The sequence below is a fragment of the Clupea harengus genome, chromosome 18 (genome assembly GCF_900700415.2).
Source record: "Clupea harengus chromosome 18, Ch_v2.0.2, whole genome shotgun sequence".
Taxonomy (NCBI): domain Eukaryota; kingdom Metazoa; phylum Chordata; class Actinopteri; order Clupeiformes; family Clupeidae; genus Clupea; species Clupea harengus.
This window is the reverse complement of record NC_045169.1, coordinates 11,432,238-11,450,633: the sequence shown is the minus strand read 5'-3', so window position 1 is coordinate 11,450,633 and position 18,396 is coordinate 11,432,238. Positions and strand designations below refer to the sequence as shown.

The 18,396-nt window shown below is 44.5% G+C and overlaps 1 protein-coding gene across 1 annotated transcript; it reads left to right on the top strand.

The window, feature by feature from the left end:
• The first annotated feature begins 1,763 nt into the window (after positions 1 to 1,763).
• On the top strand, positions 1,764 to 16,582 carry LOC116224701 (somatostatin receptor type 1-like). Its single transcript, XM_031585305.2, has 2 exons — positions 1,764 to 2,187; positions 13,160 to 16,582. The coding sequence occupies exon 2, from the start codon at positions 13,928 to 13,930 to the stop codon at positions 15,038 to 15,040; it is 1,113 nt and encodes a 370-aa protein (XP_031441165.1). The 5' UTR covers positions 1,764 to 2,187; positions 13,160 to 13,927; the 3' UTR covers positions 15,041 to 16,582.
• Positions 16,583 to 18,396: the final 1,814 nt, after the last annotated feature.

Genomic DNA, 18,396 nt, shown 5'->3' with positions numbered 1-18,396 from the left:
ACTTTTTGAAGACTTTTTAGAGACTTCTTAAAATAGATTAAATGCAAAAGCAGCAAATATTGGCGGAGTAAACAGAGACTTTTTCTCTGATGCAATCAAATTGTGAATGAATGATGCATGGCTTGCATGTGAAATTAATCACTCACAGCATATATGAAAGGAGCTGAACAGAAGGAGGTTTTTTTTCATTTCATTTTCATTTCATTTTCATTGTGCATCATAAATATTCTGTCACCACGGAGCTTCACCCTGTAATGAGCTACAATTTATTCACTGAGTACATTTCTTTGGTGGCCTGGGAAGCAAGCTATAGGACGGAAGGGTAGGCACCACATGCTAAACCCAGTCCAGCAGACTTCAGGTACTGTCTGGGTGAGGAGACAGAGGGGTTAAAGACAAAGCAAAAGAGAGAGAGAGAGACAGAGGGGTTAAAAACAAAGCAAAAGAGAGAGAGAGACAGACAGAGGGTTAAAAACAAAGCAAAAGAGAGAGACAGACAGAGGGTTAAAAACAAAGCAAAAGAGAGAGACAGACAGAGGGTTAAAAACAAAGCAAAAGAGAGAGACAGACAGAGGGGTTAAAAACAAAGCAAAAGAGAGAGACAGACAGAGGGGTTAAAGACAAAGCAAAAGAGAGAGAGAGAGAGACAGACAGAGGGGTTAAAGACAAAGCAAAGAGAGAGAGAGAGACAGACAGAGGGGTTAAAAACAAATCAAAAGAGAGAGAGAGACAGACAGAGGGTTAAAGACAAAGCAAAAGAGAGAGAGAGAGACAGACAGAGGGGTTAAAGACAAAGCAAGAGAGAAGAGAGAGAGAGAGACAGACAGAGGGTTAAAGACAAAGCAAAAGAGAGAGAGAGAGACAGACAGAGGGTTAAAAACAAATCAAAAGAGAGAGAGAGAGACAGACAGAGGGGTAAAAACAAATCAAAAGAGAGAGAGAGACAGACAGAGGGTTAAAGACAAAGCAAAAGAGAGAGAGAGAGAGAGAGAGAGAGAGAGAGAGAGAGAGACAGACAGAGGGTTAAAGACAAAGCAAAAGAGAGAGAGAGAGAGAGAGAGAGACAGACAGAGGGGTAAAAACAAATCAAAAGAGAGAGAGAGACAGACAGAGGGTTAAAGACAAAGCAAAAGAGTGATGGGGAGAGGCAGTGTATTCCGCATCCAGAGGAAAAGGAGAGGGAGACAGAGAAGAAGAGGGGAAAGATCAAACCTTCTGGGTGAGGTGCTCTCAGAGGGAGATAGAGAGAGAGGGAGGGAAATACAGACAAAGAGAGTAAGGGAGAGAGAAAGAGAGAGAGAGAGAATGGGAGGAAAGAGAGAGGGAGAGCATTGGTGATGCACTGCATCCCACAGAGTGGGGAGTAATCTATCATTCCTCGGAGGGGGGCAATGCTCAGATGCAGAGTCATCAAAGATCACAATTAATTAAGAAGAGAAAATACTGGCTAAGGCACAGAAGGAGGGAGAGAGAGAGAAAGAGAAGGAGACAGGGAAAGAAAAGGAGAGAGAAAGAGAGAGATAAACCACAATGTTCAATGTATAGTTTGTGTGCCAATATGGCAATGTTGTATTGTATGCAGTCATGCCAATAAATCCATTTGAACTTGAATGTGTGAGAGGGAGACAGAGAGGAAGAGAGAGAGAGAGAGAGAGAGAGAGGAAGAGATAGATAAAGAGAGAGAGATCGAAGGTAACAGAGAGGAAGATAGAGATCTAGAGAACAAGACAGAGAGGAATGAAGGGAGAGAGAGAAGGAGACAGAGAGGAAGAGAGAGAAAGAAAGAGGGAGGAGAGGGTCTTTGAGTGAGAGAGATAAAGTAGGAGAGCTGTATCCATGGGTGGTTGAGCAAAAGTGAGAGAGACGCAGTGCACACCAGCAGTGCTTCTGAGAGAGAAAGAGAGAGAGAGAGAGAGAGAGCAGTAAGTCACACAAATACAGAGAGAGAGAGTGAGAGAGGGTAAAGGAGGGAGAGGGAAACAGAGGGAGAGTGCGCGCAACACAGCAGAGGAGTCCGCGTACAGTGAGGATGGGAGGATCGCAAGGAGAGAAAAGAGAGAGAGAAAACATAGAGGGATGCTATCGCTCCACTCCTCCTCCTCAAACCTTTTCCTTCTCATCACTTCTTTAATATGGCTGGACCTGTCCTTCAGATGTCCATGGCATGAACTACTGACATTACATACGGTAAGGGTCTTTTAAATTCTTTTTTCCATTTTTGCCAGCGTGGCTGTAGTTTTTTTTGCTCCTATCTCAGTCATGTTTGTCATCTTGTCATATTTTCAGTCCGTTAAAAATGACCCGTTCCAAATCATGTTCTAATGACTGAATTTCACTGTACAGTAGCATGACTGATGAAATCATTAAAATTCAATTTTCATTCAGTCAATGGTGTATTCAGTGTGTTGAAAACATGGCTATGTGAAGTTATACATATTAAATCGTTTTTTTAATGTCAAATGATAACAGAAAAGAATGGTTCTTTTTACTTTTTCCGTCGCTCGTGCAACTGCATTGGTGGCTGCCATTCATGTTGTCCCCGGTTGAATGTCAGGCAGGAGACTCTCTAACCAATAACCGCAATGTTATTCCATACCAGCATGAACATATGCTGTTGTGACAGTTAGCATCACACACATGCAAACACACACACACACACACACACACACACACACACATGCACCACAAACACAGGATCAACACCACACTACCAGTGCATAACATTTGCATTATATTTATGTACCCCGAGGATGTCAAGGGCTTTGTACGTTGTGTTTTCCCAGTCCAGGGAATTCTGTGTGATTTATCCCTTCTGTTCATTACTGACAAAACTCCGATTCCACAGTACGCCTCGGCCATGTAAAACATATGAAAACAAACAACCTGTCAAAAACAAAACACCTACAGTCATCGGAGTGTTAACAAAAAAAAAAAACACTCGCCATTGGTGTGGATTTGTGGTGTAGGACCAGAAGGCAAGCACCTGTGCCATCACTTGCATCTGTGGTTTTGCATCCTTCTACTCCTCCACCGTCTTTTCACTGTATTCTCCTCTGTGTCACAGTGCCACATCAGCTAAACAAAAGTCAGTCCCTGGACAGTGTTACGCTATCAGCAAACACCCTGAGCGTGGTGAGGTGTCAAGTGTTGATGGTCAGTGTATCGTAGCCATAAGCTGCACTTCACAATTTGTGATTCGTGAACTCAATCGGTCTTGAGAGCAAAACTTGCGTGACAAGGTGGGAATTATAAACAAACACTCATGGTGAGGTGTCAGCTCTGTGTGAATGATGAACGATAGAGTGTCGCCGTGTGCTACTGCAGGAAAGTCTAACTTGCAGGCGTCGCGATGCTCATTTGACATGCAGACTGTAACTTCTTTACTCAGAGAGATTAAGAAGTCCGCAGTTAGGAGCCAGTTAATTAACTACTAATTCAGAATTAATGAACTAATTAAGGTCTTGATGACAGCACTGTAAGCAGAGAGAGAGAGAGAGAGAGAGAGAGAGAGAGAGAGAGAGAGAGAGAGAGAGGGTGACCACCAGTTGAGGCTACGATGAGATGAGAAGCAGAGATTTCTGACATGACGCACACTGACATGCACTGACATGTTAGGAGCCCAGTGAGAGCCAGTGAATTGTTGCTGGAACTGAATCACATTGAATTGAATTGAAAGGAATTGAATTGGATTGAATTGATCAGTTCAATTTGTGGTGAAGAGTGTCTCAGAGAGACACTCAGGCAACCTCGTCTATTGCGGAGGATTGATGCCTGCAGCAGTTTCACAGATGGGCTGGTGCTTTAATTGTATTTTAATCAGCAGGTGGACCGGCTGGCTTGTTGGAGCTCATGCTTCTGTTGGTTCCCATCTTCTTCTGCTAAGAGTTTATTTTCCTGCAGAGAAAGGCACTGCAATATCATTTTAGGCCAGATAAAGTTAACAAGGGTTAGACAACAACACAGAGGAAGACGTGTTTTTTTTTTTTCAATTCATCAGTTGTTTCATGATTATAAGACTTGCTCATATAATGTGTACATCCTCATAGCTTTTTGATACACGTGTTCTTTTAAACACGTTTCTTATGACTCATTTCACAGATGATACTTATGCAATGCTTCAGTTCTTTGTAATGGAATATGTGCAAGCAAACATGGTCGTGATTCATATCAAGACGTGACTTCATTTGTGATGTCTGTTCATACCGTAGCCCAAGGACTTGTATGCTGATGTCAACACAAATCTATGCTTAAATATGCATAAATGAATCTGCCGTGCACAAACACATCTCTCTCACACACTAATGTAGTAAATGTCTGCTCACACACGTAGTCCCAAATGTGCAATTTTCTGGGTCTACTTCTCTGTCTTTCTCTCTCTCACACACACTCTCTCACAAACACACACACACACACACACACACACACAAAGACACACGCAGACACAAATAAGCAAAGTCCTGCAAGCAAACCCACACAAACAAACACCTTGAGGTATTTCAACCACCATGCGGTCTCCCTCCATAAACCCACTGTGCCAACAGTAGGCAGTGCTGCCAAGCTCTTGGCAACCGCCTCTTGGCCCAACCCTCGCACAGCCCTCGCTGGCCCACGGTATGTGACAGACACCAGAAGATGGAGGTATGACCTCATCAGCCTCAGCCTCTATTCTTCTCAATGGCCACCGTGGAATGCCTAACATTCTTTCAAGGATGCAGTAGAGGGGGAGAGTGTGTGGGTGTGTGTCTGTTTGTGTGTGTGTGTGTGTGTGTGTGTGTGTCTGTGCGTGTCTGTGCGTGTCTGTGTGCGTGTCTGCGTGTGCGTGTGTGTGTGTGTGTGTGTGCGTGTGCGTGCGCGTGCGCGTGTGCGTGTGCGTGTGCGTGTGTGTGTTTGTTTGTTGGTTCTCATTTGTATGGGTTCGAGGTCTTTGCCGTTCTTACTTATTTTCTCCTCACTGGTTTATTTATGTTCTGTTGTCTGTGTGCTCTGGCCCTTTGCATCATTTGAACCCTTTTAAAATGTTTTTAAATCATTTATATATTTTAATTTTGGTATGTCTTTGTTTACAATGACATTTTGTTGTGTTCGTTTGTCAGTTTGTGAAAAATGATATAATTGAAATAATGCTAATGATAATATGGCCTAAACTCCTCTGCCCTGCAGTTTCAACCAACATGAGGCAGGAGTGGCCTTACAACTCATCTATGCAAACATTCCTCATCTCATTTTACCGCAACATTATTACAAGTAACACATTATTACAATGTAGCTCGTTAATTAATACCTCACACTCCTCATAAAAGTTCATGTCAATTCATGTTAATCATACCCAATTATAAGGGTTACAGTTACATATGTACCAATCCAAATACCTCACTAATTAATTACATACCAAAGGAATGGTCGATGTTTGCATTTGATTGACCGTATCCTGCCTCTCTCCCAGTACGTGTGAGATGTCACCCGTGAGCTCCTCCAGATTGAATTGAAATGCCTCTCACAGAGTGGGCAGATTAAGCAGTGTGTAATGATCTTCTGCAGAGGGCAGACGCAAGGGTTGCTGAATGTCTTGTTGCCATCACTCTCTCATGACATGATGGGTAAGGGGGTAATCTGTGAGAGATTTCGGCTGTTTATCTCTCCAAGAGAGAGCGACAACATCTGAAATGGAATTTCACCACATGGTTTTGTGTTTTTTGTGGTTTTTTTCCTTCTTTTGTTGTGGTGGATTCCCATGTGACGTGTTCAGGCAATCAAAGGGCAACAGAGCTTTTTCAAGTACACAGCACCGCATGAAAGAATTGGTGCTGACTTCCTGCCATATCTGTGAGGAGAGAACAAGGACAGAGAGCGTGCTGGCATGAGATTGAGTGAAGACACACACAAAAACTAAAAAATACATGAGAAAGAAGCATTACAGAAGCTTTCAGGTTTTTTCCTGGTATTCCCTCTTAGAGATTCTGAAGAGAACCTGCCCTAAATGTTGACAATTATCGGCAAAAAACATATTCCAACCGTGTCCATACCAAGCATGTCCAGACAGGTCAATGACTCATATTACAACATCAGCTCATGGTCGGCTCAATAAAAAACAATCAATTGACCTTTTCCCAAATGAGATATGGCTCGTCATTCGTGGGCTGATGGAGAGAAAGTACCAAGGAGAAAGCACCAGAGCAGCAAATTCACTTCAGCTTATCCCCTCGAACCAGTCAGAAATGACAGACAGACAGACAGAACTATTAAGACTGATAAAAACATGGCGGTTTCTTTGGCTCTTTTTAAATGTCACAAGACCTTAAGTAATTTCTGACTCTCCACAAAACGGAAAAATATACATCTGTGTCTATGAGAGTGAGTGTGTGTGAGTGAGTGAGTGAGTGAGTGAGTGAGTGAGTGAGTGTCTTAGCCTCCTCAACTCCTCCGCACTGACAGGATTAGGAGGGAAGCCTTTTTGTCTTGATGAATTATTTATTAAATGTCTTTAAGCTTTAAACATAAGTGTCTTGCCTATGGAATGAATGGGGAATGTTAATGAATCCACTACTAAATTCCTGCACACGCACCCCCCCTCTCTCACACCGTCCACCAGGAGCAATCACATTGGTTGGCGGCTGTTAAATCACAGGTACCATCATCGGCATGGAAACGTTGTGCCGGGGTTGGTACAGGTCATTCCCCCCACCCCCGGAGGATGGGTCGGCAGGGAGAAGGAGCCCGAGGGCGCCCACACTTCAGGACGAGTTGGTTCACCTGGATGGTTGTGGACAAGGACGACTGGAGACAGAAGACCACGGGAGGAGCATGTCAATGAGAGAGGAGAAAAAAAAAGAGAGTGGAGTGGAGAGAGGAAAGTGATGGTGAGAGAAAGGGAGAAAAGAGGAAGAGGAAGAACAGAAAAGGGATGGGATGGGAAAGGATAGAGAAGATGGCAAGAAGATAAAGAGGAAATGATGGCCTTCTCTGCACTTGTTATCAAAATATAAAAAAACATATACAGTATATCATAACATACATGAAAAGATATATCTCCAGTGTGACCAGATAACCCTTTGATATTGCTTTCCTTTAAAGAATGATACATGCCATCTACAACTTTCTTGCCTTTATTCCAGGAAGTTTGATCATGGCTTCCGTTTCCTCTGTCCTTAAATTAAATACTGAAGATGAAGATATCACCTTAGATACAGTAGTCATGGTATTTCTGATACCCATAGATGAGAAGGCCGTATAATGCAGCCGCAGAAATAACTTCAGTACAAAGGTTGGCAGAGAGCTGAATAGCAATAGGTGTGGATAAAGAAACACACTTGCATTCACACCTTTGTTGGATGTGCTTGAATGGGCTCTAGACCATAACAAGATATGGATTGGGTGATCTAACCAGAGTCCAATCCCGATATGATTAGCATGTTTTCCATGTGCATTTACATCTTCTATCTGATTGAGATACAACCACAGAAAGAGCATGTTGATATCAGGTGTAAATTAAAGAGGGCTTAGCAGACAACAACAGAAGGAGAGCAGGTGCGGAGACTGACAAGAGACATCAAGACAATGAGCGAGACCAAGAGACAGTACAACAAGAGAATGAGAGAGACCAAGAGACATCAAGAGAATGAGAGAGACAATACTAGAGAATGACATCAAGTTAGACACAGCATGACAGACAAAAAAAAATACCGGTGTCCTTTTGCTCTGCCACAACATGTCTACTCACACAGCGCAAATCTTGAACGTAAAGAATGAGACATTTGTACCACTGCCTAGCCTTTGATCAAACAGAAGGACACTCAGAGTTGCGCTCTTCAAGGTTTCTTTTTCCACTCAGAAAACATGAAAAGGTTCAAGTCACCTTCTCATGTGCTAGGATTTCATAAAGCCTTCCCTTCGACGCCCCCACCCCCACCCCAAACCCCCCTCACCTGCTATACATTCTATATGAAAATTGCAATTGACCCTCTGTGTGCGGTGAATAGTATTATTACAGTGTGATCCCCTCTCTTGTACGTGCACACACTGCTTTAATAATTTATCGAGAGCTGAAACCAGAATGGTTCCGAAGTAATATATCCCGTTATTTTCAAACATGGAACCTGAATCACGTCGGTATGACACAGCCTGGCAAACGTTTACGCGGCTCATTTTTGACTATTATTTTCTTTGTTCAGGAGGCTGTCATTGCCACTCTGTCTGTTGTTTATGAAGGCACATTGATTCGAGAGACAGGCAGTTGCGGGAGAAGGTGGGGTGAATGGCCTCACCGTGATGTGTGTGGCTGGCATGCAGGGATGTGGTCTCTCGTGTCCTGCAGGTTTACATGCCTGATGCGGTGCATGTCTCGGGGCCCCGTGGCGCATCAGTCTGCAGAGTTTTTTTTACGGGGCCACCACTGCTGCTGCTGCTGCTGCTCGCCTTAGTGTGCTGTGAAGCCTGAGTGATTTTCATCCCCCTATAAAGACGCCGCAGTGATTTTAGTACCAAATTACTGTAGCAGAGAGAAAAGAGAGGAGAAGGAAGAAATAGTAAGAGAGGGGGACATGGAGAGAGAGAGAGAGAGAGAGAGAGAGAGAGGGAGATGGGGAAAGAGTAAGAAAGAGAGTTTTACAGAGAGATAGAGAGAAGGGCTAGTTATGGAAAGAGAGACGGAGTGGTAGAGAGAGAGGGAGAGGCAGAAAGAAAATGTGGGCTAATCTCTGACAGTGATGAGGAGAATGATGGGGTGCTAAGAGCGTAATGGGTCCGAATATCACACATGTTCTCTCTCTGTCTCTCCCCCCCCCCCCCCACACACACACACACAGAGACACAAAGACACACACACACACACATACAAATGGCTAACCTCCAACACATAATGCACCTCCTTCTCCAGGTCAGAAACCTACACACACATGCATACACACAGTCCTCTAATTGAAAACCTACGCTCTCTTACACACACACACAAACAAACACTCACAACTCTTGAGTGTCCGTGGCAACTGTCTGAGAGGCAACTGCAGGCAACCGTCATCCTGATAAGAAGCTCCAACCATTAAGGAGTGCAATGGAAAATGCATTGCGCATTTATCCCACCCCATCCCCCACCCCAAAAGAAAAATCACTGATTGAACAGCTTTAGGATGCTCATTACACAAACCTTCAGCCTCATTGAAAGTCTGTCCTGGTCGATTACACTCCATTTCTCTCTCTCTCTCTCTCTCTCTCTCTCTCTCTGTCTCTCTCTCTCTCTCTCTCTCTGACTGTCCCTCTCTCTCTCAGTCTCTCTTGCTCTCCCCTTTTCTCTCTCCCTCTGTTTCTCTACCTATTACTTTCTCATCCCTCTCTTCTTAACCCAAATGCACAATTTGTAAAGATTTGCATACAATGGCACCATGCCATTAAAATTTCCAAATGTTTGAACTCAGGTTTGGTATTTAATTTAAATGACTTCAGAAGCACATGACCACAACAGAAATATATCAACCACTGACTGTGACATTTAATCAGGCTATTAAACAGGCATTATACTGGTCACCTTTGCTGAACAACACAAGCTCCTGAGACAAATCGGGGGGGAGGGGGGGTGGCTGCTGAGTTTCCATAACAGACCACCAGGAGGCTCCCTGCGCTAACACCCCCCCCCAACTCACAAAACCACGGGAGTTAGTCTGGCTCACTGTTATTCATTTAATACATTCTTTGTCATTTCGTAACAAGTTGAGTCAACAAGTTTGCTGTTTTCCCAGTATCATATCCCAGTGTTGTAAAGACTGGCTTTCAAGCCATCGCTCTCTCTCAATTTCACTGAACTGTGAATGGATTTCACAAATAAAAACACAAAATAAAGAAAATATGTTTATTCACAATCTATTCTTATATATATATATATACACAGATATAGTACAATGTAGTCCTATAGATATTCTCTCTTCTGGTCCTCAGAATATCATTTCCACAAAATGAATACGAGACAGCTACCCAGTGAATAAAATGGCAGTCACAGAATCTCAATGTATGAGCTCGACTGTGTTTTCCATTTTGGTTAGACAATCTGATTGTTGGGGGTCAGAATGCTATTAGCATCCATACACCAGCTGGGAGAATGGAGGCCAGCACTTTGCACTGGATCTCTCCCTCTCTCCCTTCCTCTCTCCCTCTCTCTCTCTCCCTCTCTCTCTCTTTTTCTCTCTCTGTTCCCTAGTCTGACGGGCTGCTCAGACGGGCCCTGGCATCACCCACCACCGTAATTCACTTTAGCTTTTATGTGCGAGATTGTGCAGCTGAGACTCGCTTCTACCCTTGCCCGTCTCCGTTCCTCCTCTCTCTCTCTCTCCTCCCTTTCTCTCCATCTCTCTCTCCCTCCAACTTAGTCAACCACTTTGTTTCCATCTGTCTGTCTCTCCATTTTCCATTCCCTGTCTCTCTGGCAACTCTATCTCTCTCTCTCTCTCCTGAAAAATCTCAAGCATGTAGTCGATTCATCTCCCGAGAGTTTTTATTCGTCTTATATTTTTCTCTCACATACACTATATCACTCACATTATGGGCCCTCTCCAGGGATATGCTCTTGTTTGATTTTGAATCTTTCACTTTTCCTCAAGGTATGTATACCTTTGCACATCATATTCCCCTCCTCGCTTCTCCTTCTTGACTGAAGCTTTCTCTTCACATCTTTATCTATACATCACAAGGTGCCATCTAGCTCTCAGTTGCAAGCAAGTATGTTGAACAAAGTTTCCAATTCACTGTACCTGAATCCGTACTTTTTAGCACATGCAAACCTATACAGGCTACATTGTAAAGTATGTCACAGTTTAATGTATTCAAAATATATACATTCATCCATTTACATCACTCTGTCACTCTTTTAAAGTGCAGCTATAAGTCAATCTAAACATGTACTGAGATCTATTGAAATGGCTGACTTGAGTAAAATCTTTCAATATTCACATCCTTATCTGAACATCTCACAGCAGTATAAAGCCTGTGTGTGTGTGTGTGTGTGTGTGTGTGTGTGTATGTGTGTGTGTGTGTGTGTGTGTGTGTGTGTGATGCAGGTAAGAGATCCTGGAGCCTGACTGCACTTGTAGATTGACAAGCATAAAGAGACCTAAAAGACTAAAAGACTTGAGTGTCACATATATATATGAACCTGCGATAGAGGGGGGAATCGTTTTTCAGTTTCTTTGAGAAGAAGCTTTGCGTGGCTGAGATCAATCTGGGGTTTCGTGCTTCTTTTTTCCCTCTAAGTATCCCTTCATGATGGATACATCAGTTAGAGTCTAATGGGTTCATCTCTGCACAGACTGGCTGGCGAGGGTTTGTAAATGGCCACTGATGACTAGACGAGATACATGGGCGAGCTTGACAAAAAGCGGCGGAAGTTTGGATATGAAACTTCATGCGTGGGTTATGCCCTCTCTCGGGTTAGCTTCGCAGTTAAGAAACAATCTGATATGGACACATGTCCTCTCCTCAAAACAGAACCAATAACCTGTGCACAGCAGCGACGATAATAATCAGCAATATGAAAAGCACACAGCGCTCACAGTCCGTCTTATCGGCGGAAAGCGGCGTCTCCACCATCAGATTCACCCCCCTTTTGCCCTTTTATTTTCTCCACTCGTCTTTGACCACAAGGGGGATCCGTAGATGAGGTCCTGCCACAGCTGTCATCGGCATGTTTGTATTTCTGTCTCTCGCAAGTTTGTCTATTTATGCTCCTCTCGGACACGAACCTCAAAAAGAGATAAAAAATCGATTGGCTCCATTGGCTCCATTGGCTCCGCGATTCTTTGTTGTTGCTCATTCCACAGGTCAAGATGTCTGTCCAACATCCTTGGGCCTTGTTTTCTCTCTGAGGTATCAGTTTGAACACTCACTCTGTCTTTCTTTCTCTCTCTCTGTCTCACTGTCAAAATAATCGTTTATGCTTATTGGCGGAATAGCCATATGCAGTATGCCAGCAGTGTGTGCCAGCACAGAAATCAGACATGATTACCCTTCCATCCTTTCGGAGGCGAATCCTTGTCATTGCTAATGGCGTGTTTCGCATGCTAGCCATGGACGCAGTGAGCCCCTGTATGAGCTGACTGGCACCCTGGGTTTTTTTTGGGGGGGGGGGGGGGCAGGTTTGGTGGGAGCACAAATTTAATGATACCGACATTAGCGGGGGGCGGGAGGGAAACAGAGTGTTGCAGGGCAGCATGCAAGAGGGGTAAGCGCTCATTTTCACCCTTTTTTTCATCACGGGTCTGGCTCTGTGAATTTTTTTTTTTTTGGGGGGTTGTTTTTTTTCCCTTTTCCTTTCCTTTGCGGTGGTTTAAAAGGTGCCACTCTGCATTCCAAACCTTGACTAATTGGATGGTGAGAAACAAGACGAGATGGAGATGGAGATGGAGAGGGGAGATGGGGTGGGGAATGAGTGGGGAGGGCACGGAAATCATGGCTGGAAATGATGTCTGTGTGACAGACTGGCATGCCCCTAATTGCTTCAGTATGTTTGTGTGTGTGTGTGCGTGTGTGTGTGTGTGTGTGTGGTGTGTGTGTGTGTGTGTGTGTGTGTGTGTGTGTGTGTGTGTGTGTGTGTGTGTGGTTGTGAGAAGGCCCTTGCGCTATTCGTCATTTAGACACGTCATCGAAGACGTGGCTGTCTGACCTCTTGACCCTGTGCTCTCTGAGTCATAAGAGGAACGAGACCAACGCTTCAGAAGAAATGACTGCCTTAGTTCTGCGGATTTAACTCAGGGCATCACAATACGTCATCTCTTCCATTTACAACTGGTTTCAGAGCTCATGACTCTGAACTCCATATCTTAATTTAAATCTTAAATCTATCACAGGGTTTCATTTCATTATTTTATTTCCAATTCATCCCATCTTTGCCACATGACAGGAGGGAATGGGCATTTAATCATGCAAATTATTATGTAAATGACACCTTTTCACAGAAAAACTCAATCTGGGGTATGTTTTCCCGAAAGCGTTGTTGAACAACTACCATACTTAAATCATTCCGTACACTCTCTCTTCACGGTTACCATGGTCGCTGCTCACCAATGCTTTTGTTAAACACAGTCCAGAGCTCTGTGCTAATTATCTGAGTCATGCAGATGCACATCTCTCATTTCTAATTCCTGTGCATGGCTTTTCTCTTCTTTTTTTCTCATCTCCACAGGTCTCGCACATGTGAAAACTGGGGCGCAGCACTGAAAACCCACAACCTGAACCAACGTGAAGTCTCTCACGGAGCACATTTTACCACCGCATCCAAACAGCGAGTACTGCGTCCATCATCTTTTTCCACTGCGGAGCCATTACGGGGGGGAAATTACGAGGTTAGAGCGCAGACGAGGCTAACATAAAGCCTTAATTCCTGCAGACATAGAACAAATCCCTTTGTTGGAGGGTGAAAGGAATCCTTTTTAGCCGCCAAGAACGTGTATTCTCCTGACCCCTTTTGAAAGCCAAGCCCTTTTTTCAAAACACAAAGACTTTGGAGACACACCTGCAGTTCGAAAAAATCTCAAGGTTATTATTGCATGGAAATGGAGTACCGCAAGGACTATTCAACAGATGATCCTGGTTTAGAGCCGGCCGTCTGTCGTTGATTACCCGCTGAGGAGTCAATGAGACTCTGCACTGATCTGAGAAACGAAGAATCCCAAGGACTCCTGTTAATACAGTTGCATAGCCCTCTCTGTGACCCATCTGGGGCTCGTAGAGGAGGGAGAAAATAAACTCTTTCAGTGAATTTCAACCCTTCCTAGGAGTCTCTGTTTTGAAAGCAAAAGGGCTGACATGGACCCTCTGAGCCATACAGCTCTCAATTTCCCCGCAGTAAATAAAGACGCCTATGAGATTGATTACTCCATTTATGGTTCGGGTCAAGTGAATACATATTTTTGTTTGCATTTATCCCGTTAAAGACCAACCCACAGAAGCGATGGACGTTCTGGGGTTTAACAACAGCAGGTACGACGCCTATCCAACGGGCCTCCCGTTCAACGCCACTGGCGACTACGAGGACTACGAGCCGGAGCCCGACGCCAGCAAGATCATCATCCCGTCCATCTATGCGCTGGTGTGCTGCGTGGGCGTGACGGGCAACGGCATGGTGATCTACGTGATCCTCAAGTACGCCAAGATGAAGACGGCGACCAACATCTACATCCTGAACCTGGCCATCGCCGACGAGCTCTTCATGCTCAGTGTGCCCTTCCTGGCCACGTCGGCCGCCGTGCACCACTGGCCGTTCGGCTCACTCATGTGCCGCCTGGTGCTCAGCGTGGACGGCATCAACATGTTCACCAGCGTCTTCTGCCTGACGGTGCTGAGCGTGGACCGCTACATCGCCGTAGTGCACCCCATCAAGGCGGCGCGCTACCGCCGGCCCACCGTGGCCAAAGTGGTGAACGTGTGCGTGTGGGGGCTGTCGCTGCTCGTCATCATGCCCATCATAGTCTTCGCCGACACCGTGCCGGCGGAGGACGGCGGCGTGGACTGCAACTTCCTGTGGCCCGAAGCGTCATGGTCGGAGGTGTTTGTCGTCTACACCTTCCTGCTGGGCTTCCTGCTGCCCGTGGCCGCCATCTGCATGTGCTACTGCCTGATCGTGGTGCGGATGCGCGCCGTCGGCCTGAAGGCAGGCTGGCTGCAGCGCCGCCGCTCGGAGAAGAAGATCACGTGCATGGTGCTGCTAGTGGTGGCCGTGTTCGTCATCTGCTGGCTGCCCTTCTACATCGTGCAGCTGGTCAGCGTCTTCAGCCGGCCGCCCGACCCCATTGTCACGCAGCTCTTCGTCATCCTCAGCTACGCCAACAGCGGCGCCAACCCCATCCTCTACAGCTTGGTGTCCGACAACTTCCGCCGCTCCTTCCAGCGCATCGTCTGCTTCCGCTGGCTGGAGAACGGGCTGGACGCCGAGCAGGTGGACTACTGCGCTGTGGCCCTCAAGCGCCAGGCCACACTGGGGCCCCGGGACTTCCCCAAAGAGTGCCTGGCTTCAGAGATGGTGTTTCGCAATGGGACCTGCACGTCACGCACCACCACTCTGTGACTGGAGCAGACCTGCAGTACCAGCCAGGTTTCCAGACAAGGACATCAGGACAGTGGCTCAACATTACAGTGAATGCTGCCTCCTGCATTATCTAGCAAAGTAAAAAAAACGAATTAATTGAATTGAACTGAGTAATGTATGATAATGTAGAACAACCGTAACCTTAACCTCTACACTGTAAATTTGACTGTAAGTACAGGATGTTCTACAGTCACTGATTTAAACCTTAAGTGTGATAATTGTCATGATAATGATAATGATTATTGTAAAAACAAAGGCTGCTAGAACACAGAAATATGACAAGAGAAAAATGTCATCACACATATTGCTTTTCGACCAACAGGGAACTAGTTCTTGAACCAGTTCCGTTCTGGATTATTTGGCCCTTAGTGCTATCTAGCGAACCAGCTTGCGTTTCCACCTGTTTTGAAGGGAACCATTGTAATCAAGGATGTGTCATCAACAGAGAGTGTTGCAGAATGGACAACGGAATCAAATAGTACTAGCAAGATGGCGAATGGCATTGATTACCTGAAAGCTTTTGTTGCGTTCTGCTTCTTCCCCAAACTGTACAATGACACATCCATTAATGTCATCATGGTTTGCACTGGAAAAAAACAGCTATCTTTTGCTTCAAGCTGGGAACAAAGTTCTGAACTGATTTAGTTTTGGTCAAAATAAAGCCAAACTTTGGTGCGCGAACCAGAATGGAACCATTCCCTGTTGGTGTAAAAGGGGAGTCCGTGATGTAGATTAAATTGGCAGTGGTGTTCACCTACTTCCTATTCTGAACGTTGTCTTTGGATCACCATATAAAAAGTTTCAACAGACAGAGAGGGAAATGATAGGCAAGCAGAAGGGCAGAGTCACGTTGTAAAACTGGACCACTAATCCCTACAAAGACTAGGTTTAAAGTCTCCCCTTCACAGTCACTTGGGGAATTGTCTGAGATTTTGACTGAAAAAATGTGCTGGAAACATCCTGGCAGGAGAAAAATGAAAGAGAGAGAGAAAGAGAGGGAGAGAGAGAGAGACAGAGAGAGAGAGAGAGAGACAGAGAGAGAGCGAGCTTTTAAGGAAGCAGCAGTGAAGAGATGCGAAGTCATAAAAAGCACAAAGGCTCAGTGTATCTGTCAGTGGAGCTCAACTCAAGACCAGCATGGGCACAGGCCGTGCATCATACGTGATCTTCTCATCGGAGGTGGTCCAGCGATGTATGGTCTGTAGCTTTGACGTCGCACAGTCACACTGGTTTTTAGATGGGTTTGTTGTCTGCGTGTCACTATTTTAAATGCTGTTTTTTTTTTTTTTTTTGTAGATCATGATCCTGCAGTGCAATGTGTTGCATTTAGGACCGTTTCGTGTCTCTGTGTTTGTAGCTTTATGCATTTGTTCTCTCTGTGAATCTGTTTTGTTTTCATGCCAGGGTGAGACAAAATTGCATTGGTCTACTGTGTTGCTTATGTTTGCACAATGACTCTCAATGATTGTCAGCCAAAGAAGTGTGTGTGCTCAGGCATAAGCTCATCCAAACACACACACACACACATGCACGGACACACAGACAAACACACACACACACACACATACACACACATCACACACACACACACACACACACACACACAAAGCTTATTTAGAATGTAAGCCGTCTTGCTTTTGGTTGCTTTCGTTCAGAGATTACGCCTAAAAAAAAATTAAAAAAAATGATTTTCCACATGGCCGTGGTAAATATAGTCAGAAAATATGTTTCTTGTGTTCATGTAAAGTGAAATGTAATGTGCAGTGAAACTGTTTGCAGTGTACCATGTCTGTGTGTGTGTGTGTGTGTGTGTGTGTTCACTTTTAAGTCATCACTTGTGCAAACCAACTTATTATTAAACAATTTAGCTAATTTGGAAAAGATTTTTCCACACTCAGAAGATCATTTTGTTTTTCTGCTGATGGATGTTTAATTGAATGTGATTTATGCTAATTACTACCACAAACACTCTTTAGGGTGTGGGTGATTCTAAAAATGTATTTGAAGTAAAATAACAATAGGTAAATATGGACGTTACTTACGTCCAGACTCTAATCCTATCTGTAGACTTATTTGTATTCTCCATTGGTAACAAATAGTTTGTGTTTCATACCATAATTGTATAATTATGGGCAATAATGTGTGGAGTATATTATTACGTTCTGTGGAAAATTGCTCGCGGCCTGTGAAGATCATTGGAGAAATGACAGAATGGATTTTGAAATTATGTGTGCTGTGTACTGAAAGGGGGGCCGGTTAAGAAGTATAAAAGCTTTCGATATTTCAAGGTGGTCTTGCTTTGTGATCAAAGTCAGTAACTGTCCATCAGTGTATACAAATCATCTGGCATCCTGATGTATCCTTCAGGTTGTGTATTTTGGAAAATATGTCTTTGAACATAGGTCAAGTACAGAGTAACTGAACATTCTGATTTCCACGCTCTGTAGGTGTGACTTGTCAACTATGGAATGTAGCTAACAGAACATTGACCTCACCTTGAGGTAAGCTTGAAGGAGAACATTCTATTACCACTTCCCAGATCCCTTCCTGGGGTATACCTTGGTCTTGAGGTATTTTCCTTTGATGGATGAGGATCTGACTTAACACTGACTGTCTCATTTGTGATTTCAGCTTCACAGGACAAAACCCACATGAAAAACCTCCCCTCTTCTGACCACAACACCCCAACTGAAATTCATTTTCAGCAAACAATTTACACTCTCAGTCATTCTCAAGTGTATGTCATATCCTCTCTACATCCATCTAATCAATCCTTCTCCTCTTCCACATCCCCTTAGCAGTGGAAAGCAGTCAAAGTGACAGACACAGACTTCAAACAGGAAGCCAGTGAGGCCAAAATGCACCAAAAGGGGTCAGCTGTTTCCATTTAGCGCAGTGATTAGCTTAGCTGCTGATTGAATGAAACCGTCTTTATTTTGAGACACTCTGAAAATAAATAGCGTGCGCTTCCCCCCGAGAAGAGATGCACAGGCGAGTTTATGTGGGCGAGTGGATTGTGTTAATGTAAGCCGTAATGAAATGTATATTTCACTGAGAAACTCGAAGGTTTTCCTCCGCAGCTCTTAGAGGTGACTGGAGTACTTTGAGTTTTATGGGGTCTTGCCATGTGTTTGGCAGGACGTGGTAAATTCAGCAGAACAACACAACAGTTAGTCTACAAATTGCTTCTCGCTAGTGAATTATAATCAGGTACATGTGCCAAACCCCGCCACAAAACTGTTTGCACGTTCTACACGAAATAGCCAGAGACGTGACGGGAGGCCGCTCTCCATGAGAAAATGTTTTGATTCCGAGGTGAAGAATTAACACTTCCC